Genomic DNA, 27,072 nt, shown 5'->3' on the forward strand with positions numbered 1-27,072 from the left:
TGCTAGGAAACTCTGAGTGAAAAGGAGTGATGGGGCCCCTGAACACTCCAGAAACAACTGAACACCATGGTTCTTTGCTCCTTGCTCGGACCCTGTCCCTTCCAGCCACGGACAAATGGTGTCAGGCTGATGGAGGACCGTGAGGGAAAGAGCCTCACTTGAGGAAACCCTAGCTCTCCAGGGGTGCTGGGCTAGGGTTGCAATCTGCTTCTGCCCTGTGGTGATGAGGTTGTTATTTATCTCTGCTTGCAGTGTAGGGAGTGAGCGGTATCAGGTGTACAGAGCAAACAAAACACTCCCCGCCTCTGAAACACTGGTAGTTTAGAAAGCAAAGATTCAGCTCATTGAACAGTGCCATGAAGGACACAGTTTGTTGTGGTTTCTCTGGAAATCGCTCTCTCCTTTCCATCTTCCTGCCACCAGCTTCCTTCAGGACTTCCTGTTGCTGCATCCAAGCTGGTCTGCCTGCCTTCTCTCCAGCTTGCCTTCTCTCCAGCTTGCCTTCTCTCCAGCCACAGGCCACAGACAGGGCGAGCCCTGTCAGACACCAACCGGAGGAGAGCCTTCCTTGCCCCGAGACTTTGGCTGGCTCCCCGTGCCCAACACGGGAGAGTACAACCTCCAAGGCCTTCCATAACTTGGCCTCGCCCGCCTTCTGTCCCACTCCAAGAATCTCAGGCTCCGGTTACCCTGAACGACTCACTGCCCCACGACTCCCCACAGGCAATTCTCAGCCCAGTTGATCACACATTTATTCCTTTCACTCCGAGTAGATGAGGACACGAGGTCTGGCCACGTAACTGTGTTTAACTTCTGTGGGGCAGTCTCTTTAGATGTTCAGAATGATGACAGGAGAGAAGCAAGAGAATGAGGCCCAGAGGATACAAAGCAGACACACCTACACAAACCACCTACTCTGTGCAGATGTTATACATCGACATGTGTGCTAGAGATGTTCAGATGGGGGCACTTAGTTGGTCTGATGACTAAAATGCCTCCAGTGACACAACATGAATAAATTTCAATTTTTATTCTCTGCATATCGAATTCAGAGGGTGGTTTTAGTGAGCAAATCAAGCCTTCAAAGAGTCATGGTCTCTCCTCCCTTTTCCCTCTTCCCCACGCCCTCACTACACATTTACCTGTTGAGGCAGATGTGTCCTTGCAGGGGTCAAATGGTGAGATGACCACTGTTTAGGAAATGTTTTTCTATTGCACTCAGTACTCAGATGCTGTTCTGTCCAAGGTTAACCAACAAGGTCCTGGAACTTCTGTTAGGAAGCAATTACAGATACGTGGGATAGGACCAGCAGTGCTGATCCTTTATGCGGTAGGCATGGGGGGTGGGGGGGCACATGGTTTGCTGCCATGGACTTCTGCAGGGGAAGGTTGCGTCTCACTTATCTTGGTGTCCTCTACAGTGCCCTCCCAGGACAGTGGCTGTCACAAGACGGACCCTCATTCAGCTCTTCAACAAATATTTACTAGCAGTAGAGGATCTGTTTTTCCACGTTTGGAGCTTTAGGCTTGTTAACAACAGCTGGATTCTTTCTCTGTTTTGTCATCTGCACTTTTGGACTCTGAGCTGGACCTTGTCTTGCCCGGTGTTTTATAACCATCCCTCTCTCCCTTCCCCAGCCCACTCCAGTATTCCACCGGCAGTAGGTTCCCAGCAAATACTCGTTGGGGAGGAGGAGATAACATAACAATAAGCAACACAGCAGGTAGGGGATCATCCTGAAAACCATCTTTGAGGCCAGAGAATTTTCTTTGAGGCTACTGTCCAATCTTGTTTCCAGAAAGTCCTGCCTCTGTAATGGCTCTAGTTGTTGTCACCTTTGGTTACTTTCCTATGCTGACCACAGTGCCATGTCAGTTTCCCCACTTAACAAGGCAAAAACCTCCCTCCCTCCAAACCTACCTTTCTTTGTTCCAAAGACATTCCTGAAGCTCACGTTCAGAGGGCATACAAGTGGGCGCCTTTGGGTGCTCAGAGGGATTCTCAGGGGATGGACATATGGATGTATCATTACAAACTATGCAATGAAGGTTCCCAGAGTTGACAACACAGAGGCGCAAACTTACCAACAGCAAGAAGGAAAAGGAGGCAGGATATGGCAAGTGGGAGGGTCAGGGACATCTTCCTGGGAAAGATGACCTGAGACTTCAATCTTGAAGGAAGAATAGACACGACCTAGTTGAAGAAAGAGGGAAGGGGCTTCCAGGCAAAGGAAAACAGCTATGAAAAGGCAAGGGAATGGGAGGAAAACAATGGAACTAGAGTTCCTATGTGACTTATCAATTCCATCTCATTGCTTTATACTCTAACCATTTACCTCATAGCAAGTGAAATGATGTTAACCCTCAGGCATTTTAGAATATTTAGATAGCCAATCATTTAATCTCTTAAAAAGAAAGGCATTGATAAGTGGGCTAGCCAAGAGATTAAGCAGGTTCTTGGTTGAAACCAGGATTGGGTGCTTATGGGAAACCTGGTGGGAGGCTGATGAAAATCGGGCAATTAATGTGAAATGTAAAACAAGTTTTTTCATTCTCTCTCCTTAGGAGTTTGAGAAGTTGGAATTCTTCGTTGTGTGGACAGATGAGTCCACGGCTTCTCTTAGCCTAAGGATGAGACAGAAGAAGAGGACAGAGTGACTCTAGGAATTTCAGGTGGGGCCAAGGTCTGTTTTGAAAGCCTTTTTGGACCAAGCCTTTGCAGGTCCAACATTTTCAAAACGTTTAGCGAGATGGTCCCAGTCCTACAGCCCAGCTGCAAACTAAAGAGAGGACAACGCCCTTCTCTGAGTGTGGTTTATTTCTGTTCACAGAACCTTGGAAGACAGGAGGCCAAGGCTGACCTTTTAGTCAAGAGTCAGCTCAACTTTAAAATTATGATTGCATGTGAAAGCTAAAATGGGAAAGAGAAAAAAAAAAATCAGTTCTCAGAACAGAAATGCTAAAAACCCTTGGGCCACATTCCAGTCAAGATCCCAGCCCTGCACCAGCACTCCCCCCCCCCCCCCCCCCCCCCCCCCCCCCGGGGTGAGCGGGCAGGAGACCAGCCAAGCCCCGCTCAAATCAGTTGAGTGTCAGGGGTCATGGGGTTTACTCTAGAGGTGCCCAGCTTACAGATAAAGAAACCTACCAGAGCGATTACGCTAGATAAACCTTAAAAAACAAAAGCTCGTGGCCAGGCCTTGTTATTGAGAGAGTTGTCTGCTAAAACATTTACTGATTTCCGACGAACTACAATATTGGCAGGAATTTAAGAAATCAGAGGAAAAGAGGCTGGACGCCTGAAATCAAGGTTTTGCTCGGGTTGGCTCCCATTGGAGGCCCCTCTCCTAGCTTCAGGTGGTTGCGGGCAACCCCTGGTGTTTCTGGCCTGGCCTACAGCTACGTCACGCTAATCTCTGCCTCTGCCTTCACATGCTGGTTTCCTCCCTGTGCCTGTGTCCACATTCCCCTCTTATTATAAGGACACCAGTCACTGGATTAAGGGCCACACTAATCTAGTATGAGCTCATCTTGAATTGATTATGTCTGTAAAACACCCTATTTCTGAGTAAGTTCACATTAACAGGCATTGTGGTTAGGACTTCAACATGTCTTTTGGGGGGACACAATTCAACTCCTAGTGGAGTGTAAAACAAAACAAAAACAGAACCTTGGGCAAGGCACGAGAAGACCTGGCCGTGCAACCTGCTACCTCGTGTTACGGTCCCTGGCACTCTCAAAGTTTCAGTCCTCCTCTTGAAAGCAAAGCAATGCCTGCCCTGCTTCCTCACAGATGCTGTGAGAATAAAACAATGTTTAAAACGTATTTTCTATATGGAAAGTATTTCTACAAGTGCAAGGGATTATTATAAATTCATTTCAGATTGTGTTGACTTTTCCTTCACTTCATAACTACTTAATGAGTAGGTAATAAAATGAGAAACGCAGCCTTACAGGGAAAATAATTGAAATTACATGTTTCCCTTCATTTATGCTTTGAGAGAAAAGTACAATAGCAATCTGCAGAGGGGAAGAGTAGTGCGGGTCCTGTGCCCTGGGCTTTTCACTCACACCGGAGCAGGGTGGTATTTAGGTGAAACTAAGGGGCAGAAAGCATTGGAAAGGCAAACCAAGAGGGGCAATGTTCTCCTCTGGGGCCTCAGCAATCTCCAGTGGCAGCGACTCCCCTCCCCTGTCTCTGTGTGGCCCAGGACAATGTCCTGATAATGGCATTGAATTTGCTTTGTCTGATGGTTTTTCTGAGTATGGGGACACCCAACTTACAAAATTGGCTAAAAATGACATTTTCCTGGTTGACTGATGTGACATGCCCCCCTGGCATTGTATAGCCAGAAAAAAAAAATTTTTTTTAATCTGCAGTTTAAAGAGAAAATGGATTAAACTGCCTCCCTTTTTTAAGAGGACTGAAGCTCTCACAGTGAAAGGGAAAAAAATTTTAAGGCCACCAGATGAAGTCACAGGGACTTGGAAGGCATATAAAAATTTTCACACACACTGGAAATGCCAGTAAGAGGTGTCATGCAGGACAACTTGAGAATTACAGTTCTGTCCAAAGCATCATGTGACCACCTGAGTGTCAGCGAGGACCACAGTCGTGATAGATTCTGTTGACCTGGGACCTTGGGGGTTTGCTGACCCAGGAGAAATCCCAGAGGGGAAAAATAGCACCAGCAAAAAGAAACAAAGAAGCTCTCAGAAGGAGGCTGTCCATCTGCCCTGCTAGTAGAATTCTCTTTCTCACTGCTGGGTGCGTGTGCTTCCCAGGGCTATTATTATACCCCTTCAGGAATATCCCCATCACATGCAAGGTAATAAACAACAGTTTATCTTTCTTTAATACAAAAATTAAATAGCAAAGTTTATTTTTTTTACACAGCGATAAATTAGAAATTTACGTACAGACATCAATGCAGACATACGTTTATACATCCTTAAAAGCAGGGTCCGTTGCCTTTGACGTTCCGCAATTCGTTTAGGGCATGTGTAGCCGGGGTTTGCCTGGTACCTCTATGTCGAACATCCGAAAGCCCCCAGGGTGGCCTCAAGGTGGCTGGAGCTGCAGGGTGGCACAGGGTTCCAGAAGGAGGCCACGGAGCACTGGCTTGACTGCGGCAAGAGCAGGTCAAGTCACATTTCATCTCTTCACAGATCACTGCCGGTATTTATTTATTCCACCCTTCCTACAAAGAGCTCAAGGGGCCTTCGTCTTCAGACCTCTTAAAGTCTTACAACATCTCTGTGAGGTAGAAAAAAATTCAGAACCACCAAGATGCCCCGCGGTGAGAGACTAGAACACAGCCCGCCCCTCCCAAAGCCCGCAGCCAAGGCAGGCCCCCCCCCCCAAGCCCCTCAGCAGGGTGTGGGAAGGTGCACATCTGGGAGAGAAGATAGACCCGGCTGTACCGAGGCTGTCCCGGCGCAGAGCTGCTCTTGCCCCTCTTCTCAGAAGCCTTCTGGGATGACAGTGGTCATGTACTGAATATCCTAGGGGATCAGGGAGCTACAAAATTTGAAGGACAAGGCTCATACAGGATCCCAAACAGGCCCACTACAAATTGCCTGGGTGAATACTGAGAATTTGCTGGTGCAAAGAAGAAGGGAAATAGGTAAATTGGAAACAGGAACAAGCTACTATAGGGCAACTGGGCTTACCAAGGGGCAAAGCCTGTTGGGGAAGTCCTGGGCTCACCTCCCTCCCGGCAGTGCCCAGCGTGCCACTAGTGCACAAGTGCGTGGCAACAAGCAGCAGCAGAAAGCTCTGGCCAGGCCACAGTGAAGCAAAATGCATTATTTAAGCCTCTGGTATCTGATCCTAGGTAGGAGCAAAGTGCTCTCTTAGGAGTTTCCAAGATCTATATGGCCTAGGCCCAGAGGGAAAATGATAACCTGGCTCCTTTGCCAGACACAATACAAACCCAGCCAGGGACTCTGAACACAAATACAATAAAGGAGAAAAAAAAAACCTGTCCAAGTCCAGTGACTTAACATAATTGGCTGACACAGCAACTCTCCCCGGCCTCCTCCATCACAGAAAGAACCTGAGCATGTAGATGTGCTCGGTGGCTCTCTTCCCTAACTACTGCTGAGGTCACCTCACCAGAAGTCACAGAAGCCAAAGATTGTACCACCCTGGTAAAATCACTTGCAACTGAGTGTGCCTTTCAGGGCTGAGTTCCTCTTTGAGTCCTCAGGTTCCAGCTTGGTTCCCAACACAGTAAGCACTGGATTCAGTGTCCGGGAGGCTGAGGGGGGCCAGAGAGGACAGAGCTGGGGGTGCTGGTAAAGTCACAGTTCAGAAATGGAGACAGAAGTTTCCCTCATTCTGGATTTGGGGGTGTCAATGAGGGAGTGATCCGGGAAAGGAAAGTCAGAGAGCATCTCAGGAAAATGAAAAGTGTCACCCCTTCTCCGGTTTCAGGTCCCCGAGCAAGCTGCCAGCTCAGAAGCAGTCTCAGAGATCAGGAAACAGGTCTCCATAGAGGAAAAAGGATACAAATCTACCAAGTAGCTCAACCAGATGGCTCTGGCCAGTTCCACCCTACTGCATGTCCCCCGGCCCTGAGATTGAGGGGCCTCCATGAAGGACAAAGGAGTTTGCCAGAGAGGAAGCTGGACAGAGGTGCCCTTGGGCTCAGCTGAATAAAATCTCTGGAAGCCAAGGCCCTGTGCAGGAAGCTACAAGCATACCTACTTACTCTAGGCCTCAGAGAAAAAAAAAACCAGACCTTTTTCCTAGCAAGATACTGTCCACAAGTTTGCCTGTGCAAGTCACATGGAACACCCCAAGCTCAGGACTGCCTGCCCCAAAGCCACATTCGATGTGGGAGCTCACGTCCTTACAGCCAATTTTCAGTCTTCCTCCGGGCTTCCCACAGGACCAGCATGAGACAGAGCTGATGCCTTCTGTCAGGACCCCTGTCATTGATTGCAGGGAATTCTGGGAAGGCATCAGAGATGTGTTAAAGATGGTAAGACCAGGAAGAGGTTTAAGGGATGGAGACAGTGAAAGAGATGGCAATTCAGAGACACCTGCACCTTCCCAAAACGCACAGCGAAGTTCAGCAGAGCCAGGGGCACCCCAGTCCAGGTCAGGGAGAACAGAGCTCATAGACTGTGACATCCGCTACAGAGCCCAGCGCAGCGCCTTACTCACAGTCGGCACTTAAGCAACATGTGGATAATTGACCTTTTTTTTTTTTTTTTAAACAAAATCAACTTAAGAGGTGATGGAGTCACTTCAGGGTAATTGGTGACTGACTCAGCCACAAGCTCCTTTCCTGAAACCATAAACACTCTCCATTGTCTGGAATGTGAAGGGAAGGCCTATAACCCTGTGGCACTGCTAAGGCTCCGAATGGGCCTGCACCCACAGTCACTTCTGACCAAATATACTTTCCCCTGAGAAGGTAAGAGATTTGTCGGAGAGACACGTTAAAACCCAAAGTGTTGTCAGGGCACGAGCTCCAGAACTTGGTTCACTCAAGTACTTGTATTGTCAGTATATTTTCACCACCTAAAATATTGAGCACCCACTGTGTGCCTGGCCCTCTGCTAGGTGCTAACCTGGTCACACAATCCCCAAACATGACAAAGAAAATTGTATTACAAACCCCAGTGCCCGGCGGCACGGTCTTTCCATTGCCTGGACCACAGGCTCTGCACAACTCCCAAGACACTAGAGCAGAGCGTGAGTAAGGGCAGGCTCTGCCCCCGGGGTGCACGCTCCAGGGCCCTGGCCAGCTCTGGGAACTGTCTGCAAGCAGCACGGGAGTTCACGCTGTACATTTTCATAGGCAAAGTGATCTCAGATGGAGTTCAACTGGTCCTTCTGAGGATCCCTTCTCATGCTCCTGAAGCCCTGACCCCGGAGGCCAGCCAAGGTACTCAGGCTTGGTGGCGCACACAGCAGGAGCCCCCCTGTGCCCGCTTAGTGACTGTCCCCAAAGCTCCAAGACTCTTCCCTTCCAGAACCTGCCATGGACCTCACATGCATCTGCATCTCGGACGGCTCAAGAACCACACAAAAGCAGAAGGAAGGAAAGTGTTAAATCATGGGCGTAAAGCTCAAACAAACAAAAAGTCACTCTTTTTGGAATTTTGAGTCCCTGGAGATGTTTTCTCACTACAAAATGTGACGAAAGAGTTTTCTTACCTGTTTTTAAAAAGGGGTTGGGGCATGGATAAATAAATAAACGAGTCACTGCAAAGTAGTTGCTAAAGCAAAGGCAGGTAAGAGTTACAAGGAGAGCAACCTGTGACAGTGTCCACAATTTGTCCCAGAGATCTGGTGATTAGAAGGCCTAAGGCAGGTTAAGAGAAAGGCCAGTTACAATTTTAAAAGAACTGCAACTTTTGAGAGGCTGCTAGGGGGTACCCCCTTGTAAGGAACATAAAGCATAAATTTTAAAAGCTCTGGATACCTCTGCAAAAGGCAATTAAGACCTGTGCTGTTAGAGTTTGCAGTTCATTTCATATGGTCTACACTTTATTCCCTACAAACCAATCAGCTCCTGGCTGGCATTCTGGAGATTCATTAAGCACCATATAAATACTCCAGGCCACACTGCCTCCAATGAAATCTTATAAGGAGCCTTTGCCAATTACCGGGAAACAATTATGCACCAAGTAGTTGGATTAGCTGTCCTTAGTTCCCTCTACAAAACTGAAAAAAGTCTCCATTGTGGTAAGTAGACCAGACTCTTCTGATAACATTCTTATGCTAAAAGAAAAAAAAAGGCACTATCATTCTGAGAATGCGAGTTGACCACAGTTTGAAAGTCAGTTGAGTATACTATTATGTCATGGTCCAAGAATGTGCTTTAATTGTAATTGACACACACAAATTACACAGTTAATCTGTGTGAATGCAAAGTTGCCAAGAAACTTAACATTTCAGCTCTTCCAGACTGGCGTCTGCATAGATGCAATCACACAAAGTAAAATATATTAAGTCCTCATTGCTCAATGCAACAGGTCTCTGGGGTCGGTAAGGTAAGTCGACTTGGTAAATCTCATTTTCCTCTGAATTAAGTGATTGTCAGAACGTGAATCACCCTTCCTTTCCCCCTCATTAGGCATGCTGCAGTGCAAAAATTCCTATAAAAATACCTATTTTGAGTTATTAATGTAAAATGAAAGAAACAGCAGCAGCCTCGAATAGACATGTTGAAATTTAAGAGGAAGAGAGAGAAGAAAAACGCACTGGATACCTCACGTGTGCTTGTCCAGCACTTTTGTTTGTTCGAACAATTCTGTTCTATGACAAAGGCACTGAAAGGTTCTGACACCACCTCTTGGGAGAGCAATCCACAAGTTCTAAACAGCAGACAATGCACCACAGAGAATGTTTATGTTAGATCAGCCAACTCTAAACCTCTTGTAACACGTCTCTGAACCCAGCATTTCCAGTGTTTACAGATTGCTTTGCTATCTGAAAGACCCAGTTAGTATTTTAAATTTTAAAGAGTTAAAAAAAAAGTTAATCTTTCTCCCTGCCAGTTACCTTCTCACAGCTCAAATCCCACCCCTCAGGGAAAAGCAGCATCGCCCTGGGCCTCCTGGAATCTAGGCAGGACCTCCATGCTCCAAGTTGCGACCTGCTAAAGTGATCAGATGTTATGATTTTTCACAGCTTTGAAAGCCTCTAACTGGCTTTTCCATTTTGGATTATTCCAAAGTCTGCAGCAAAATCATGAGTTTTATGATGTTGGGGGCGGGGGGAGGGAGAGGGTGGTGGGTTATGGGGGTCGCTTTGGGGTGGCTAGTTTGTTCAAATTGAGATTCACTGCATGAAACTTTTAGTAGCATTTGCACAGAAATGCTGGCATTTTCCCCTTCAAAATCTGGGAAGCATGGAGGCTGGCTAGCCTTATACCACAGTTTCATTGCCTTTCCCAGGCTTTACCCAGCCATTCCCTCTTTTTTCTCTCTTTACCTTCCCAGAATTCACCAATCTGTTGGAACACTTCTGCCAAGTGTGAAGAGTTTTGGCAGACCAAATCCACATGCCTGAAGTGATGCCCACCAGCAAGGACATAAAAATTTTCAACATTTCAACTGCCATATTGGAGTCATCTGCAGAATACCGGAAAAGCGCCCAGTTGGAGATTTCATAGAAATAACAGGCAATCACACAGGTTGCAGGAACCGTATAGAGGACTGAGAAGACCCCAATCTTGACCATCAGCCTTTCCAACTTGTCTGTCTTTGTCCCATCCTTTTGAAGATTTGACCGAATTTTGAACAAGGCCACCAAACCTGCAGCAATGAACAAAGTTCCGATCACCAAGTAAGTGAAGAGGGGAGCCACCACAAAGCCCGTGAGAGCATCCAGGTTTTGGTTCCCAACGTAGCACAGGCCAGTGAGTTCATCTGCATCCACCAGTCTCATTATCAGGATGACAATAGTTTTCACTGCAGGGATGGCCCAGGCTGCAATGTGGAAATAAGAGCTGTGCATTTCAATGGCTTCATGACCCCATTTGAGTCCGGCTGCCAAAAACCAAGTGAGCGTCAGAATAACCCACCAGATGGAACTGGCCATTCCAAAAAAGTACATCAGCAAGAAAATGATTGCACATCCTGTGTTCTTAAGTCCTTCTTGGATGAGAACAGGTTCTGCTGCCTCTTCAAAATCGCAGGATATCCTTTCCCGGCCTACAGTCAGCCTGACAATATAAGCAATGCTATAAATATTATAGCACATACTGAGAAATATGATGGGACGCTCAGGGTAGGAAAACCGGGAAGAATCGATCAGGAAGGTGAGCACTGTGAACGCGGTGGAGATGAAGCACAGGCTGGCCCACACGGCCATCCAGATGTCAGTGAACTCCTTGGCCGAGCGGCTGTATAAGCCAGCATCATAGCCACACTTGAGAACGCAGTTCAGGCTCCTTTTCACCCAGATATACTGATCGGAATTGGTTCCCACGGAATGGCACTCTTCCCCAGGCTGGGCAGGGGTTTTGTGAGGTAAGGGCACCTCCTCATCACCTGGCCCTTCCATGCACATGTGGTTGTGGTCATTCTGCGGTGGGAATTTGCTGCAGTTCAGGCTCTCCGGCCAGGCAAATCCAAATTCCTTCAGGACAGGTTCACAGCGTCTCTTGACTGAAAGACACATGCCTCCGCATGGGCCGATGGGGATGTTGATCTTCTCTGTGCACATTGGCACATACACGGAACAAAGGAAGAACTGGAAAGGTAATGAAAGGAACAAAGAAAACAGTGACTTGGAAGTGTGAACAAATACCTGCACAAAGCTGAGTTGTGAGTGCTTCCAGGCAAAGTTCATAACTACTTTTAAAACCTGCCTATAGGGAGTCTGACCATTTACGCCAACCTCAAACAAGGGTGCCTGATAATCTGTCACTTACACACTTTCTTCTTTTGGGTCTAGTAACCCCTTCCGGGAGAACGTAAATAAATAAATTAATAAAATGGACCCAAAGAATTATATAATCCCTTTTTGTAGAACACTTAAAAAATAAACCCAATAGATTGACTTTGAGTCTCCCTTCCCTTTCAGCTACTGTTTGAAAGAGGTGAACAGACATTAAAGGACTCATTTTGGTGATAGATGACTTATTTTCATTCCAATTTCTTTATCACCATAAAAAATAAAGGTAGAAAAAATAGACCCAGCTTTCTCCTGTGAAAATTCTCTCTTGCCTCTACTTTATCCCCTGAAATTATTTTTTAGTCAGTCTCACATTGAAACAGAAACTGTCCTAATTAAGATCCTGTTAGATCCAACAATGGGATGCTGGTTGAGGTCTCCAGTCACCAGGGGTCTGTTTGGCCAGGTTTCCACACTGAATAAAAATGAAGCACAATAGGAAAATATAAATGTTAAGTCCCTGACACTGCAATACCAGCAGGGGAGAGTGCAGTTGCTGTCCTCAATTCCTCCAGCATTGATAAACAGTCTGCTTGGCTCCTTACAGATGTTGTCTATGAAGTCTAGAGTTACAAGTAACTATTTTCCAGCATGTAAAGGGATCCAGTCCTGTCCTTCAAAACAGCTTGGCTGCTTCCCCAGGATACATGTAATTAAAAATATATATCCCTGCAAAAGCTGTTTCTCCAACAAAATTGCCACTGATGTCAGGATATGTGCTGTTTCCAAACCAAGAGCTAGAGGATCATTTTTAAAGCTTTTATAACCTAGTTCTGAAGTTCTGAAACTTCCAAAGGGACATTTCACCAGCAACGGGTCTAATCCCAACCATCTTTCTGAAACCACAATCCAACTTTTAAAATGACCTATATAAAAACACGCACCTAGTAAATAAGCTTTCTGCTGGTTTCTTATCTCTCAGACCTTACAACCAGAACCACAGATTTTCTAAAGCTTTTAGCCAGGACAACTACCTCCTATTTTTTCCCCAATTTCTCTTCTAAATTTCCAAAAACCACTCATAGCCTCACCAAACAAAACAACCAGTGTTAATACTTTTTAAAATTTTCTTTCCATTCTTTTTCTTTTCCAATGAATTGGTTGTTGTTTTTCTAAGATTGTAATCACCTTGTATATGCAAATTATTTTCTTCACTTGCTATTGTAGGATGAATATTTTCTGTATCATACATAAGCTTAAAAATGATTAACGACTGCAAAAACAACAATAACACCATCTTCTAATATACAAACTACCTTCTCGGAGCTTAACCATACTATCACTTTTTTTTTTCCAAGCTGTGTTTTCTCTGACTCGAAGTACTAAACCTGCCCTCAACCCTGAGGATAAGCACGAACTCAAGCCAATCCAACCATTCCTTCCTGCATGACCTCTAAAATCAGGCGGGTGACACTACCAGGGGCCACTCCGCAGAAAACAGGGCAGTGGTGTTTGATTTAATAAACCACCCAAAAACACGGGGTAAAAATAAGGTCGGTGAGAGAGAAGTTCCCAGCTCCTTATCTCTCCTTCCAAGTCTTAGCTGCAGCTGGCTGCCCCGCCGGGGACTCGCCCACTGAACAGCGGCGGCCAGAATCCTTGGCAAAGATAACCCTCAGCTCCACTGGGGTTAGGGGCTTGGCCAGACACGGGTGGGTAGGGGAGAAAAACGGAAGGGCGGGGTGTAAGAGTGGGTTCTTTCGCAGGCCAGATGACTTACACAACGTTTTGGCTTCCAGTCGCTGAGAAGGGACAGAAAAGTGGGGGTGGGGATGGAAATCACTTTTTCAGGACAGTTATACCCTTCAGCCTAGGAAGCGGGCAGGAGGCTCGACTTGGTAAGGGTTCTACGGAGTTAGTTTGGGGTGTCCCTGCCCAAAGGTCCCGCCAGGGGTGGGGGGTGGGGGCGCCCACCTGCAGCTGGCTGGAGCAGCCGTACTGGATGAGCGGCGTGAAAGTTGTCAGCTGCAGCTCGGCGTCCGTCTGCAGCTCATGCCCCACAAGGTTGGGCATCTTGGTCACGTTGTAGCCCAGGTTCTGGCACATGGAGATGCGGATGGGGTCGCAGCGACGCTCCTCCTCGTCCCCAAAGCCCCATGCCGACTCCAAGAGCAGTAGCAATACCAGCACGAGCCGCAGACTGAGACCGACGCCCCCGGGCGCCCCCAGGACGCTCGGCCGTGCTCCCCACCAGGCCATGGCCAGAGCCGGGGGCAGCAACGGCGGCGGCGGCGGGGGCAGCTCCAGCAGACACCCCCAGTTTGCACGGGGTTCGCCGGCTCCCCGCGCTGCTCCCAGCTCCGGGGCAGGGAGTGTGATAAGGCGCCAAGGGCGACGAGGGTACAGCGGTCGGCTCTCCAGCAGCTGCGTGCAACTGTGTAGGATATTAGACTCCCCGGGCCGAAGCCGAGAGACACACTGCGAGGGTCATGGCTGCAGGCGGTGTGCCCCCAGCCCAGCGCTGGCAGCGTCCGCTCCTGGTCTCCGCGAAGCCCGCCAGCACACAGCGCCGCGACGCTCTCACAGCTCAAGCCCTCCCCGGCGCTAGAGGTTCGCTGGGCGGTAGCGGGGCGGGACGGACAGCGTGCCAGCCCAATGGCTGGGCGCTGTGGGCAGCGGGGGGCGTGGCCACTCCGCGGCTGGAGGGGTCAGGCCCCGCCCGCCCGCCGTCCTCCGCCGACCCCCTCTCTCTCCCCCGGAGCCCAGAGCGCCCCGCCCTGCTTCACTGCTCTCACTTTCCTCCCACCAGGTTCGCTGCATTCGGGGGCCAGGCGGGGATGGAGCCAGTCCCTCCGGCCCGGCCAGCCTGCCCCCTCCTCTCCCAGGTGAAAAGTGCTCCCAGATGAGTGGGCTCCCTTTCGGTTCCTTCTTCCAGCTGTCACCTCCGCCCGTGGCCACCTTCCCGTCGGGCAGAGAAACGTGTACAAAGCACAGGGGATTTGGATTTACGAAACTGTGGCTTTAAATCCCCGCCGTATGACCTTGAGCAAATTGCTCAACCTCTAGGCGTCTTTTTCCTCATCCGTAAGGAGACTTGGGAGGATTAGTGATAATACGTAAAAAGCTTAGCACGGTGCCTGGTACAGCCCGAGCTCGCAGCTATTTCCACTCCTAACTTGCTGGGTCTGGAGCCCGGCCCCCTCTCCCCGCACCGCCCCCCCCCAGGCTCGGCCGACCTGCGCCCGGGAGCTGCCTGCCTCCGGCCGCGAGTGGGGGAGGCGCCCCGGAGCAGCCGACCAGCCGAGGGTCTCGCGCTCCGATTTCCTCACCGTATGAAATGAAATTCCACAGGGGGATTCGAAAGGAAATGAGGCCGGGACGCTCCGTGCTTCTCAGCCCGCCGCCCTTCCTGTCTCGGGGACACGGTTTCTAAATAAGGTTGGGAGAGTGAGAGGGCGGGCGGGGAGAGGTTAGACCTGCGCAAGAGGAGCGGGGGTGGGCAGGAGGCGCACAACCGACGGGGCCCCCCTCCTGCAGCCTCCCAGGCATCCCTCCCTGCAGCCTGCAGCTCTTTCGAACGTATTCTGCTTCTGCGTAGTGTCCTGGAGATCTGGGGATCCTGCGCCCCGTGTTTCGATCCAACTTAACCCCTCTCTCATTCCCGGGCCTCCCCCCCACCCCCCACCTCCCAGTCAGGGCTCTGGACTAGTTCGCCCTCTCAGATTTCCAATGGGCCAGTGAAACCCTTAGCAGGTGGATTCTTAAACCACTTGCTTGTTGCTTTACTGTGGTCAAAGCACTGCGAGTCCCTGCCTCAAACTGGCCATCTGTGTGAAATGAGAAAGTTCGTGTCTACTACACAGTTTTTCTACGAGTTAAATGAGATAATGCCTGTAAATCGTTTGGCTCAGTGTCTAGTTAAGTGCCAAATACATTGGTTATTGTTGTAGGACAGCCTCCTGCTTCCCACCCAGCATGGTGCCAAAACACATCTCTGGCATCCCAGGCTAAGGGTCTGGGTGAAGAGCTTTCTACTCTCTTTGTGAGATCATGTAGTCCAACACTTGCCACTGCTTTCCTGGGGTTGGTGTCAGGGATCACTTTTCTCCGCGTGTTGGTATCTCCCCACTTCAGCTAAGTCTGGCATATGGCAAAGGCTGGATATAAGTTGGGAGGAAATCTTACCACTACTGTGGTGCTCATATTCTGTTTTGTATTTTTAGTTTTCTTATATTGGCAAATAGACTCGGCTGAGGGAGATAATGGAATCAACATTTTTTTTAAGATTTTATTTATTTTTAGAAAGAGGAAGAGAGGGAGAAAGAGGGGGAGAGAAACATCAGTGTGTGGTTGCCTCTCGCGCCCCCTCTACTGGGGACCTGGCCGGCAACCCAGGCATGTGCCCTGACTGGGAATCCAACCTGCGATCCTTTGGTTCACAGGCCCGCGCTCCATCCGCTGAGCCACACCAGCCAGCGCTGGAATCAACATTTTTTTTTGGTATTTGGCACTGCACCAGAATTGATTTGGGCACACAGAAGCTGCATTGTCTCCAGCCATCATCATCATCTCCTGGGGAAGAAGACTCCACTAGCCTGTTAAAGAGATGAAGAAACCGAGGCTAGATCAGATCAAAAATGATAGAAAATGAAAGATCAATCAAACCAAGGTCCCAAAGGAGGCCTTTCAAAAATGGGGAAAGAGTTGTTTCTCCAGAAAATTTTCCAGCTGGAAAGCTTTTTTACTCAGCAGTAGGGGCGAATCTTCTGTATGCCTGTGCTGAGTAATGCGTGAGACCATTGGCCTACAGAGATGAATAATGATTAGATGTATGAATCAAATGAATAAATAGATGATCCCTACCCTCTAGTAACTCACAGGAGGATACAAAACATAAACAGACAACTGTAACTCAGTGTAATAAATGGACAGAGAGAATTTGGGTAAATTAAAGGTAGCTAAGTCTAGAGGGCTCCTCAAAGGGAGATGACCGCAGGATTCTGAGCCACTCAGCAAAGCAGAGTTCGTGTGCAGGAGTCACTTCTCCCAGAGCACTTGCAGGGAGGGCAGGAGGGTTGGCTTTGTACTAAAGATATGTGTATGTAGTTTACTAAACAATGGCCTCCAATGTTTTATTAAACAATACCCTCCATGAAGTCAAGGGTAGGGTGCATAGAGGGAACACCATTAGTGTTGGGTGAGGGAATACTGTATTATCAAATCAATAACAACTCAGATTATGTTGTGCCAGATTATGCATATTACCTCTTATTTTGCACAACAGCTCGAGAAAACTCATGTTCTGGGAGGTTAAGCAATTTGCCCAAGATCGCACAGTAAGTGACAGAAGGGCTCAGATGCATGTCTACCTAGTCCAGAAGTCCGTGTGCAGTGCCTGGTACTGCCCTCACAGAGGAAACTCTTGACACCCAGTCTTCTCTACAGTTACAGATGACCCTTTTATGTTCTGGGCCTCATACCTGGCTCTGGCATCCCTGACATACCTCATCTTGCTTGAAGTAACTGTCTCCTTTTAGAACATTCGAAGAAGAAGCCCCCTTCCCTGTCAGAAGCTTTTCCTGTCAACAGCTTTTCTTTCCCTGCATGGAACTGATCTCAGGTATTTTCCAAAAAAGAAAGCCAGGGGAATCACATTTCAGTCTGAATGTGGAAAGAAAACAAAGACCACAACTTAGAGCTAAGTCTGAATGGCCTGGAGCCCCTCAGCTTCCCTCTCACAGAGTGGTTTACACAGTCACCAGTCTGCTCCTGGTGACAGGCATGGCATGTTTGTCTTTGTTGCAGAAAACACTTCAGGCAGAGAGCTATCCACCCTGTGACATGCAGAGCATTTAAGAGAGGAGTAGGAGATAGGGACCTTCCATTAACCTAAAGGGCAGGCCGTGGGTCCCTAGTGGCTCTGGCCGGAGTGCCTGGGCAGCTTCCTCCATCCACTCTCTGAGTCATAAAGACACGCCCAGCACACTTCGGAGCTGCAACAAACATGACTTCAGGGGGCTGGTGGGCAGTTGGAGGGCTCTCCATTTGCATCTAATGAGAGGCTGGATTCTAATTAACTTCTGTGATGTGTTAATTTTTCAACCTGACATTTTCTGCTCTAATAGATTCTTGTAATGGTTCCTAAATTAAAGGCTGCACTTAAAGACTAGCATTTAGGTTAAAATCCACCACCTAGGGGGCTGTGGGGGGTGTGCTGTAAACATCCTTTCCTTCCCAAGGAAAACCTCTCATTTGCAGCTTTTTGCTAACCCAATTAAGTGCCGAAGTAGTCACCCCAGAGCCTGCATTTTTTTTTCCTGTGAAACAATCCAACTAATCCATATTCAGTAGCTTCTAAGAAAAGTCTTATTCCAACCACTCATGAAGAAACCAGCTTCTTTGAATCAGGACAGAACATTTAGAACTTACAAAGAGCTGTCTTCATAGAAAATACAAGAAAGTGGTTCATTATTAACCTGTTTAGTTTTTGAGGGGGAACTTCCCTAGGACTAAAACCTCATAGGGTTGACAATTTACTGTGGAAGACAGAGGCATGGGGAGAAGCCATGCCACATCCCATTAGTCTAGGTACTGCATCCTCTGCAGCACCCAAACTAGCTATCAAACAGGAACGTGTATACTGGGTAAAGCGGAAGGGAACAATACCTTGCTTGAAGTGGAAGAATCTGAGGCCCCAAGAGGTTAAGTAACAGTTCTAAAGGGCAGAGCCAAACCCTCTTCTCTAAAGGGCAGAGAAGAATCCAGTCATCACAGAGCTCTTGTGTGTCAAGGAATCAGAGCCCTATTCCTCCTACCAAGCATAAGATGGTACATAAGACATTTTATTTGTTAGTGGTGATGGTTTAATGTATAGATGGGCAGCCAAGAACCTGTGCAGGAGGCAAAAAAATAATGCAAACATTCTTTGTACCTCCACAACCTCATTTCATTTCAGTATTTATCAGTCAAGCCACTAGCAAATGTGTAGTGATGGGTTATTGTGGACATGTCACTGGGCTGAGTACTGGGATGTATGCAGACATATAAAAGGTGGTCCCTGTCTTCAAGGAACTTATAGTCACATTCAAGGAGATTAAGACATGAAACCAAGAATGAAACAAGCTTGTTTACACTTAGGTGCTTTCTCTTGGGCTCCCTTCCTGTATTGTAAGTTTAGTTTGGGGGGTTTTGTTTTTGTTTGTTTGGTTGGTCTCCTTCATAACCCTCTGAGGTCAGAGGCTGTGTTTTCTTCACCGTCATTCTCCTGAGTAGCAGAGAACAATACTACCTGATCCGTAGAACATACTCAATAGATACTTGTTGAATAAGTAAATGAATGGTTCAGGCTCTAAATCCTCTGATTCTTCAGAAAAAGAGAGGCTTCATTATGTGCCCGGTATAGGTGACCACCAAAATGCAGCCTAACTGCTTCCAGGATGAAGGCCAAGTTTATTCTATCGGCTACCCCTACAAGAGAGCTTTCAACTTCCCTCCGAACTTCGATGTTTACCAATAATTTATTTTCTTTTTTTCATTTTAGTGTATCAATCCTTAAATCTTTTAAGGTGAAACAATATCTTGGCCACAATTGTTGTTTGATTCAAATCCTGTTTTCTACTTTATGAATCAAACATTTTCTTATCACTGTTCATTGGCTACTTGAGCACTCATCTCATTATTTTCAGCTGCAGCAATTGGGCGTCATATACGCCGCAAGTCAGATGGCAAGCAGGGGCCTTCAGCCAAGGGAGTTACAAGGCAAAAGATCATCTGGAAGTGGCAAGTGGTAGAAAAATTGGAATGTGAGCTTAGCAATGGGGGTGGATAAGTTTCCGAGAGACTCGGGGAAGCATGGATAAAAAGGCGGCTACCGTAATCTTCTCCTAAGCAGCCCTCGCATCCGTTGATACAGGTGAGGATGGACAGGAATGAAAGCAGCCGAAGGGCGAACTAGTCACCTGCTGTGGGGAAGCATGAACTGGACTAGGCACAGTTACAGGTGGTGGTTGTAAAACGTAGCCTCAAATTCTTCAGTGTTCCTTCCACTGAAGGACAGAGTTTATGTTTCCTCCCCTGGGAGGGCTTGCGACTTCTTCAACCAGTAGAGTACAGTGGACGTGACACTACGTGACTTCCAAAGCCACGACATAAAAGGCCACGCAGTTTCTACCTTATTTTCTGGAAAATTTGCTGTGGAGCTCTGAGCAGCCTTGTAAGTAGTCCAACTACCTTGAGAACACACATGTAGGAGAGGCCACCTGTGGGCTTTCCAGTTAATAGTCCCAGAAGAGCCTCGCCTACCCTTCAGCCGTCCCAGGCCAAGTGCCAGAAGTGTGCATGAAAAAGCCATCTTGGGAGTGGATCCTCCTCTGGTGCCAGCTGTTCCTACCCCCAGCTGTGTGAGTCTTCTCAGCCCAGACATTGTGGGGCCTAGAATAGCCATCCTTGCTGTGCCCTTTTCCAATTCCTGACACAAAATCCATGGTCGTTACTGTTTTATGCCTGTCTTAGTCCATTTGGGTTGCTATAACACAATACTACAGACTGGGTGGCTCATACATTCTTTATCCCACCTCACTCGTAGCGACTCTGCTTCTCTGATCAAACCCTAACTGATATAGCCCATATGAGTTTCACAGAATGTAGGCTCTGCTGGCTGCCTTAGAGTTCACCTGGTCCACTCTGCATTTTGTGAGGAATGGGGAAACTGAGGCCCCGAATGTGACTTGCCCAAGTGGCACATAAATGATGAGTGGCTGAACGAGTTTGCTAACCTGTTCCATGACTTGCCAGATTCCTCTTTGACTTAGGGAATTGTGACGGGCCTGCTACACCAGATCGTATCATCTAGCAGGCACTTAACTGAGCCCCATTTGTCAGGCTCTGTGCTAGGTGTTTCACACGGATCCCCTCACTTAATCCACATGCCTTCCAGAATACACCCTAAATCTGAAGTACTTTTCTCCATCTCCATCACCAACCGTCCAGGCCTCATGAGCCCTCACGTGGACAACTGTGTCCTAACAGGCCTCATTGCTTCATCGTTGCTTGTTAACAATCTCTACCCAGCAGCCAGAGGGATCTTGTCCAACTAGGTTCCGCATGTCATATTCCTCTCCTGCTGAAAACCTGTCAGGAGTTTCCCATTGCTGTTGCAAAAAAATTTACCAGGCTTACAAAGTCCTGCAAGATCTGACCCCACCCACCCTCTCATTCTCTGCCTTGCTCGCCATACTTCAGGTACATTGACCTTCCCTCTATTCCTAAAGCTTGCCCAGCCGGGTGTGCGGTAAAACAGGGTCTTAGCGATCTTACTCACTAACACATCCCTGGTGCCTTGGTGCTCAGTGAATATTTGTTAAATGAACATACTCACGTAATATCTGCTGTTATGCTCCGCATTTTACAGTTGAGAACACAGAGTCCCAGAGATATTAAGGAACTTGCCTCAGGTCCCACAGTAAGTGGCAGGGTTGATAATCCAACACAGGTCCACCGGACTCCACAGCCTGTGCTTTTGACCACTGGGCATCCTGTGGTAGCCGGCTCCACGGCCTCCACAAGGGTCCTGTGGTGGGAAGGGCATCACAGGGTGTTAGAACTGTAGCAGCTCGTTCCTCGCTTAGTCACTAGATTAATGAGTTGGCCACCATGTATTTATTGAGTCCTTATAGTATGCACTACTAAGGTAACTAAATTGCTCCCCCAAACAGGACAGACAATAGGACGACTCATTTCTCACATCCCGGGAATTCCCAGATGCCTGCATTTTTATGTGATTTTTCCCTCAGAGCCCTCAATTTTTCAGTTTTAAGAATTTGACTAAATTTTAAGCCTCCCTACTTTAGTTTTTCTCCATTATCTCTTAGGCCTTCAAGAATCCATATTAGGGTTTTACTTCTATTTTAAAGTAAGAAGAAGGGGCACCTTTTAAGAAAACAATTTTCAGATTCATGCAAAGAAACAGTAGCAGGTGATAGCATCTGTTAGACTACCGGAGACCAGGAAAGAACTTTCCAGATCATCTCCTGCAAAACCCACTTAAGAGATAAAGAAGCCCAGCCCCAATGGGTGGAGATAACATCCAAGACAGGGTTAAAACTAGACATCCTTTGCCAGGCCTCCAGTACTCTTTCCATGACATCACAGTGTCTCCCTTACCTGGGAAACCAGGACTGCTATAGAAACCAGGTTATGGGTAACAGCAGCAGACCCTTTAACCAGACCTGAGGCTTTGGACTGCATAGCAGGCAGTGAGGTCATAAATTGTTCTGTCTAACCAGGCCCCTTTTCTTTCTCAATAATATCGCCATACATTACCACTCACACACTACGAGTGACTGGACCTGCCACGACTGCCAATTCCTCCTCTACTTTAGCCATTCCATTTGTCCCTCCTCCTGTCCAAACACTGTGTTTCAGAAAAGCTATATCAAATTACTTTTTCATTTCTGCTTCTGTGACTGTCTAAGCCTCCCTTGAGGGGTGAGCCAAGGCATCCCTACTAATGAAGCCAAGGCATCTCTCACATCCCCATGAGGCTGGAGCGGTGGGATTATGTGGCTCAGGGAAAGTCAGAATTGAAAGATAGTCTCAAAGACCAAAGAATCTCCCTCATCGCTTCATTTGCAGATAAGTGTGGATAACGAGAGAAAAGGAAATGTTAATTGACTTTCCACTCTGATAATACCAGCTACACATGAAGCAAGACTAGAGCCCAGGCCTTCTGACTTGGCTGATCAGTACTTACTCCACCGTGCTGAAGCCTTGGCACTCAGAACACGAGGGACACAGTGAGCCCCCGGGAAAGGGTGCTGGCTGACTGACAACGTCTTTCCAGCGAGGAAATCAGGAAATTCTGTTTCCTTCTTAGGATTGAACCCCATAGTAACTCTCTATAGGAAAAACAAAAGCACTAACAATTTCTTTATCGTCCTAGGGCATTTGTGAGAATTAAAGACATACATATATGAAGGTCTTTACCACTGGGCATGGTAAATTCTATTAACTTTCCTTCACCTGTTGTGGCATTGAGTTAAAACTTGCCTGTGTTGTAGTGCTTAAATCCAGATTTCTCTAGAGGTTATTTTTGTGCCTCTTAGTAAGGGTGATGCTACGGTGAAATTCCTGGGCATAAATTCACTTTATATTCTAGGCGAATAGTGCCCTCCGGAGCTATACTATACTGTGGTAGGGCAGCAAATAATAGCAAAAGTACTTTACATACACTGTCTAAGTTAATATGATACTCTAAAAGGGAAGGACTATTCTTATGTCTATTTATCAGTGACAGAAAAGATGTGGAGAGACTCAGGCGCTTGCCCAAGGTGACAGTACAGGGTGGAGTTAGGTCTATCCACAAATAGACCTGCAAGTAGAGCAAGCAAGTGAAGCCGGAGAGATCTGATTGGAAATCCTAACTTGACAGTTTACTAGCCATGTGATGCTGAGCAACTCTGTCTTTCTGAGCCTCAGTGTCTATATCTCTAAAATAAGGGTAATAGAAATAATGGCAGACACTATTGGCTGTTTAGCCAATAGCCTCCTTTGACCCTACTTGCCCAATCCCAACATTTATTCCTTCGTAACAACAATGTATCAATGTCAAATGCTTCAGAGGAAGATGAGCCCTTTCATGGTCCTAGGGCACAGGGATAAATCTTTTCCTTTGCAATTGATTGGTTTAGGAGTGGGAATAGGACATAGTTCCAACCAAGAGATGAAGTAGAAATGGGGCATAGGTTTGAAGGGCTTATCTTTTGGGATGTTTTCCCTAAGATTTACCTCTTCTTCTTGCAGCTTTTGGTTGTATGAAAATGTGATAACTGGAACTGTTTGTGCCTTCTCGTTACTAAATGCTGAGGATGAATGTGTGATTAATTTTATTGTCAACTTGACTGGACCACACGGCACCCAGATATTTGGTCAAACGTTATTCTGAGTATTTCCAGAAGGATATTTTTTTGGTTAAGTTTAACATTTAAATCAGTAGACCAAGGAAAGCAGATTTTCCTCCCTAATGTGGATAGGCCTCATCCTATCAGTTGAAGACTTAAATAGAATAAAAATGATCCTCACCTGAAATGAGGAAATTCCTCCTGCCTCCTGCATTCGAGCCGGGACATTGGTGGTTGTTTTTTCTCCCTGCCTTCATGTTGTACAGAACTATTGGCTCTTTCTGGGTCTCAAGACTGTCAGCCTTCAGACTAGAACTACAACATCAGTTTGCCGTCTTACTCTGCAGTCAGCCTCCATACCAATTCATAATTCTCTCTCTCTGTCTCTCTCTGTCCCTCTCTCTCTCTCTCTCTCTCACACACACACACACACACACACACACACATATACAATGAGAGAATGGAAAAACAGAAACAGTCTGGGTTTTTGCAGGTATGATCGAGCTACTGAATTAATCAATCCCGGTAATCCTTATGTTTGGACTCATGGTTAAGTGAGATAATGCATTCTTCTTGTTTAAGCCACTTTTAGTTGGGTTTCCTATTTCTTGCACCTGAAGGCATCATAACTGACCCAGCAATCAAGCCAGTAGGCTTGTTGTGAACATTTAATGGTGGTCAGTAAATATTAGTTCTCTTCTCAGCATCTAAATTATAGAACAAGACTTTCCTCTTAATAATGATAATCCATTAAGTGCTCTAGTCTGTCTGTCACGGACTGCTTCCATTGGCATTCTTCTGCAGGCATTCTACACTGTGAATTTCTTGAAGATTGAGACCACATTTAATTAATCTCCAGCTCAGGTGTTGAATGTGTCTTAGACTGTATCTTTTAATAGATTTCAGTGCTCACTTGGACGTGGGCAAAGTGAACTTGATGCACTCTAGACGTGTACCTCATAGTGTAGTTGTTGGTCCTAGGGAACCTCAATTGGTTCTTTGATTGACAAACCTTATGTTGAGAGTGATGTGCTTGTATGTGGACTACTATCATCTAAAGACTGTACTATATTGAAGGCATCATTAGGTTAATAACTAATCTATCATGTGGACATTCCCTGACCATTAGGACTGCCACCAAGGACAGAATTACGCTGCTTGGAAGGGCTTGGGTAACCCAGGACCCTGGGAAGAGCAATAGAAAATGCTAAATGCGATTCTAAAAAGTAAACAAGACTCTTAAGAATAGATCGCCATCGCCTATCTGCCTCTGCCTGCTGGAGGACGTGGTTGTCTATGCACCATCGACCAGAACCAAGAAAGGGAGAGATGAGGAGAATCCCTGTGAGACGCAATTTTGTGTATATGTTGGAGGAATGGGGTGTGGTGTGGAAGGAAGTTATCAAGGGAAAGGAAGTCTATAGCTGTTTGTATCTTTGAGCTTCTTTCAAGAGGAAGAGGCTTTCTGAGGAGCATTCAACACTTAACCATGACTCCCATGCGGATTTGTAAATGAAGGGAACCCTTGACTAAGAAACTCTTCCTTATGGTCAGCAAGCCTGTGAGGAAGTGATTAATATTACTTCAACAGCTATTTCTTAATTTAACCTCTAGAGATTCCAGAATCTCCCAGATCAGGTGTATGGCTCAGGAAATGCACTTTCCATCTAGTACCCCCAAGTAACGCTGCTGGTAATTTTTTAGACCCCACCTTGAGTATTAGTGACATCAGAATATCCGAGCTGGGTATATTTTGAGGACATCCCTGCCAGCTAATTTCTGGGGCCTACAACACCTTTGTTAGGCTTTGGCTGTGAAAGTAGGGCATGTAGTTGGGAGAATTCAGGTCTAGAGAGCACGATGCCTAGGTGTTCTCTGTAGCAGGTCCTCACTCTTGATCCCCTCTGCCTGTAGGAGGGAACTTGAACCTGAACAAAAGGACATGCACAATGTCAGGGCTGCTTCTAGCCCATCTTCTGTGAGAATTAGTAAAACTGTCCCCTCTAGGTGGACACTGACCACAGGGTTCACGGCTAGGTGAGAAAAGCAAGGCTATATTTTAGCCCCACTTGCCCACAGTGGGACACCTTTGTATATGGTCCAATCTGCTCAACCATATACGATGGCCTTACATTATATTCAGCTTTCCCATTGGTTTTCACAAAGTGAGGGTCATAGTAATCTGCATATTAATAAAAAATTAAAATAGCTTTTTGGGGGTCCCCAATAGAGTCCTAATTAAACAGCATCCTTTTTCTCATTGGATTCAAAATGAATGAGTGAATGAATGAATGTACTAGCCAAAAATATTACCTTTATTAGTGACAGAGATTAGACTGGTCAGTAGATGCTATAGGTCTAGTGCAGAGAAATAGCTACCCTTTGTTCACTGACTCGTATGTACCAGATGCTGAACTGACATTGCTTTGAGCCACCGCCATCCTCCAAACAACATCCCCCCAAAACTCTGGGAGGCAAATATTATGATCCCCATTTTGTGGATAAGGAAGCTGAGTTAGTAAGTGGAGGAGAATTCAAACCCAGGCCTCACTAGACCCAAAGCTCCCATTTTCTTACTTGGCACTGCTACTTCTAGAGAACCAGCTGGAACTTCTACGATCGAAACCCAATTAAATCAACCAACAATTCTTATGAGATTTCCAGAATTGTCCTCTGGCAGAGTTTTTTCCTTTCCCCTGGGTTCTCCTTTGGCACAAGCTACAAAGGCCTGGCTCCTCTAGCTGATGTAGAAATGTGTAAAGCCCCAAGTCCTCCAATTCCAGGTTATTTTTCATTGCCCCGGGAGTACTAGGTCTAATGCCAGCACGGATGTTCTATTTTGAAGCTAAATGCATTTCTCAGAAAACTCAGGCATAGTGCCATATCAAGGATCTATTTTATATCATCACCCAGGTCTTTGGGCCCATAATGCGGTATGGCTGCTGCTCTCCGTCAGTCTGGGCTTTGTTACCTATGGAGAAAAGTTGCTTTGCCCAGCATTTGCCTCCCAAGCATGTTGAGGAAACAACATTCACAGACCCCCACATTCAAGGGCTGTTTTGCTCTCCTGGCTTTTCTCATTCCAAAGACACAGTTTTCCATAGGATCCTTCTTATCTTAGGTCAGATCCTGAGAAGCAGAGCCTGACATGAGTTGTGTTTAAGTGACTTACTGAGTGGTTTCAAGAAGAATGAGAGAAAGGAGATAGGGCAGGGAAAGGGCTCTCCACAAGATGTTAGCTTTAGCAGGAGCCCAGCTTCAGCTTGATCTGGAGCACAAATTACACCACGGGGTTAATCTTGCCTTAAGGTTAGGGGGGACTGGCCATTTGTACTCACCACGACAGTTTCTGGCCACCGGCTGTGGAAGGCACATGCATGTAGCCTCCTGGTCAAAGTGGCTTCCTCTGAGACAAGGACAATTCTCCAGAGAAGGGTGTAGCTGGGAGTTGTAGCGGCTAACTCTCGCAACAGCTCCGGAGACTGGACAGGGCACCCACACCGGTTCCAAATCCTAACACAGAAGTCATTTTAATCTGATTATTGATTGGTTCATTAGTCTCAGAGATCCCAAAGATTATGCCTCATTATATATTCCTTTCTACACATTTAACCAGTGAGCAAATCCAAGTAAAAAATCAGAGCAAAAATGGTCCTGCATGTTCACATAGCTGTGATTAAAGATAATGTTAAAGCAACAGTCACCTTCTTTCAACATTCAGCCCGCCTGCTGAAATTTCCCCCTGTGACTGCTCCAGCGTAATTTCATTTTCATGACCAACAATACTACATGTAGCTCAACCTTACAGTATGA

At 46.8% G+C, this 27,072-nt stretch overlaps 1 protein-coding gene and 1 long non-coding RNA gene across 8 annotated transcripts; both read right to left on the bottom strand.

Annotated features, from left to right (window-relative positions):
* Positions 1–4,856: 4,856 nt before the first annotated feature.
* On the bottom strand, positions 4,857–14,778 carry FZD4 (frizzled class receptor 4). 7 transcript variants are annotated; one of them, XM_045181939.3, is made up of 4 exons: positions 13,337–14,113; positions 9,956–11,218; positions 9,524–9,617; positions 4,857–5,257 (listed from the first exon to the last, which is right to left on the bottom strand). In XM_045181939.3, the coding sequence occupies exons 1-3, from the start codon at positions 13,619–13,621 to the stop codon at positions 9,549–9,551; spliced, it is 1,617 nt and encodes a 538-aa protein (XP_045037874.1). In that variant the 5' UTR covers positions 13,622–14,113; the 3' UTR covers positions 4,857–5,257; positions 9,524–9,548. The 7 variants fall into 7 exon arrangements, with proteins under 7 accessions (XP_045037874.1, XP_045037872.1, XP_045037875.1 ...); XM_045181937.3 differs by having other exon boundaries at positions 9,524–9,620; positions 13,337–14,112; XM_045181940.3 differs by lacking the exon at positions 9,524–9,617 and having other exon boundaries at positions 13,337–14,109.
* A 1,061-nt stretch (positions 14,779–15,839) lies between these two features.
* On the bottom strand, positions 15,840–26,838 carry LOC139440916 (uncharacterized). The gene is made up of 3 exons (XR_011651215.1): positions 26,598–26,838; positions 20,810–20,930; positions 15,840–15,957 (listed from the first exon to the last, which is right to left on the bottom strand). It is a non-coding gene; the product is annotated as an uncharacterized lncRNA (long non-coding RNA).
* Between the last annotated feature and the right edge of the window lie 234 nt (positions 26,839–27,072).

The sequence above is a fragment of the Desmodus rotundus genome, chromosome 5 (genome assembly GCF_022682495.2).
Source record: "Desmodus rotundus isolate HL8 chromosome 5, HLdesRot8A.1, whole genome shotgun sequence".
Classification (NCBI taxonomy): Eukaryota; Metazoa; Chordata; class Mammalia; order Chiroptera; family Phyllostomidae; genus Desmodus; species Desmodus rotundus.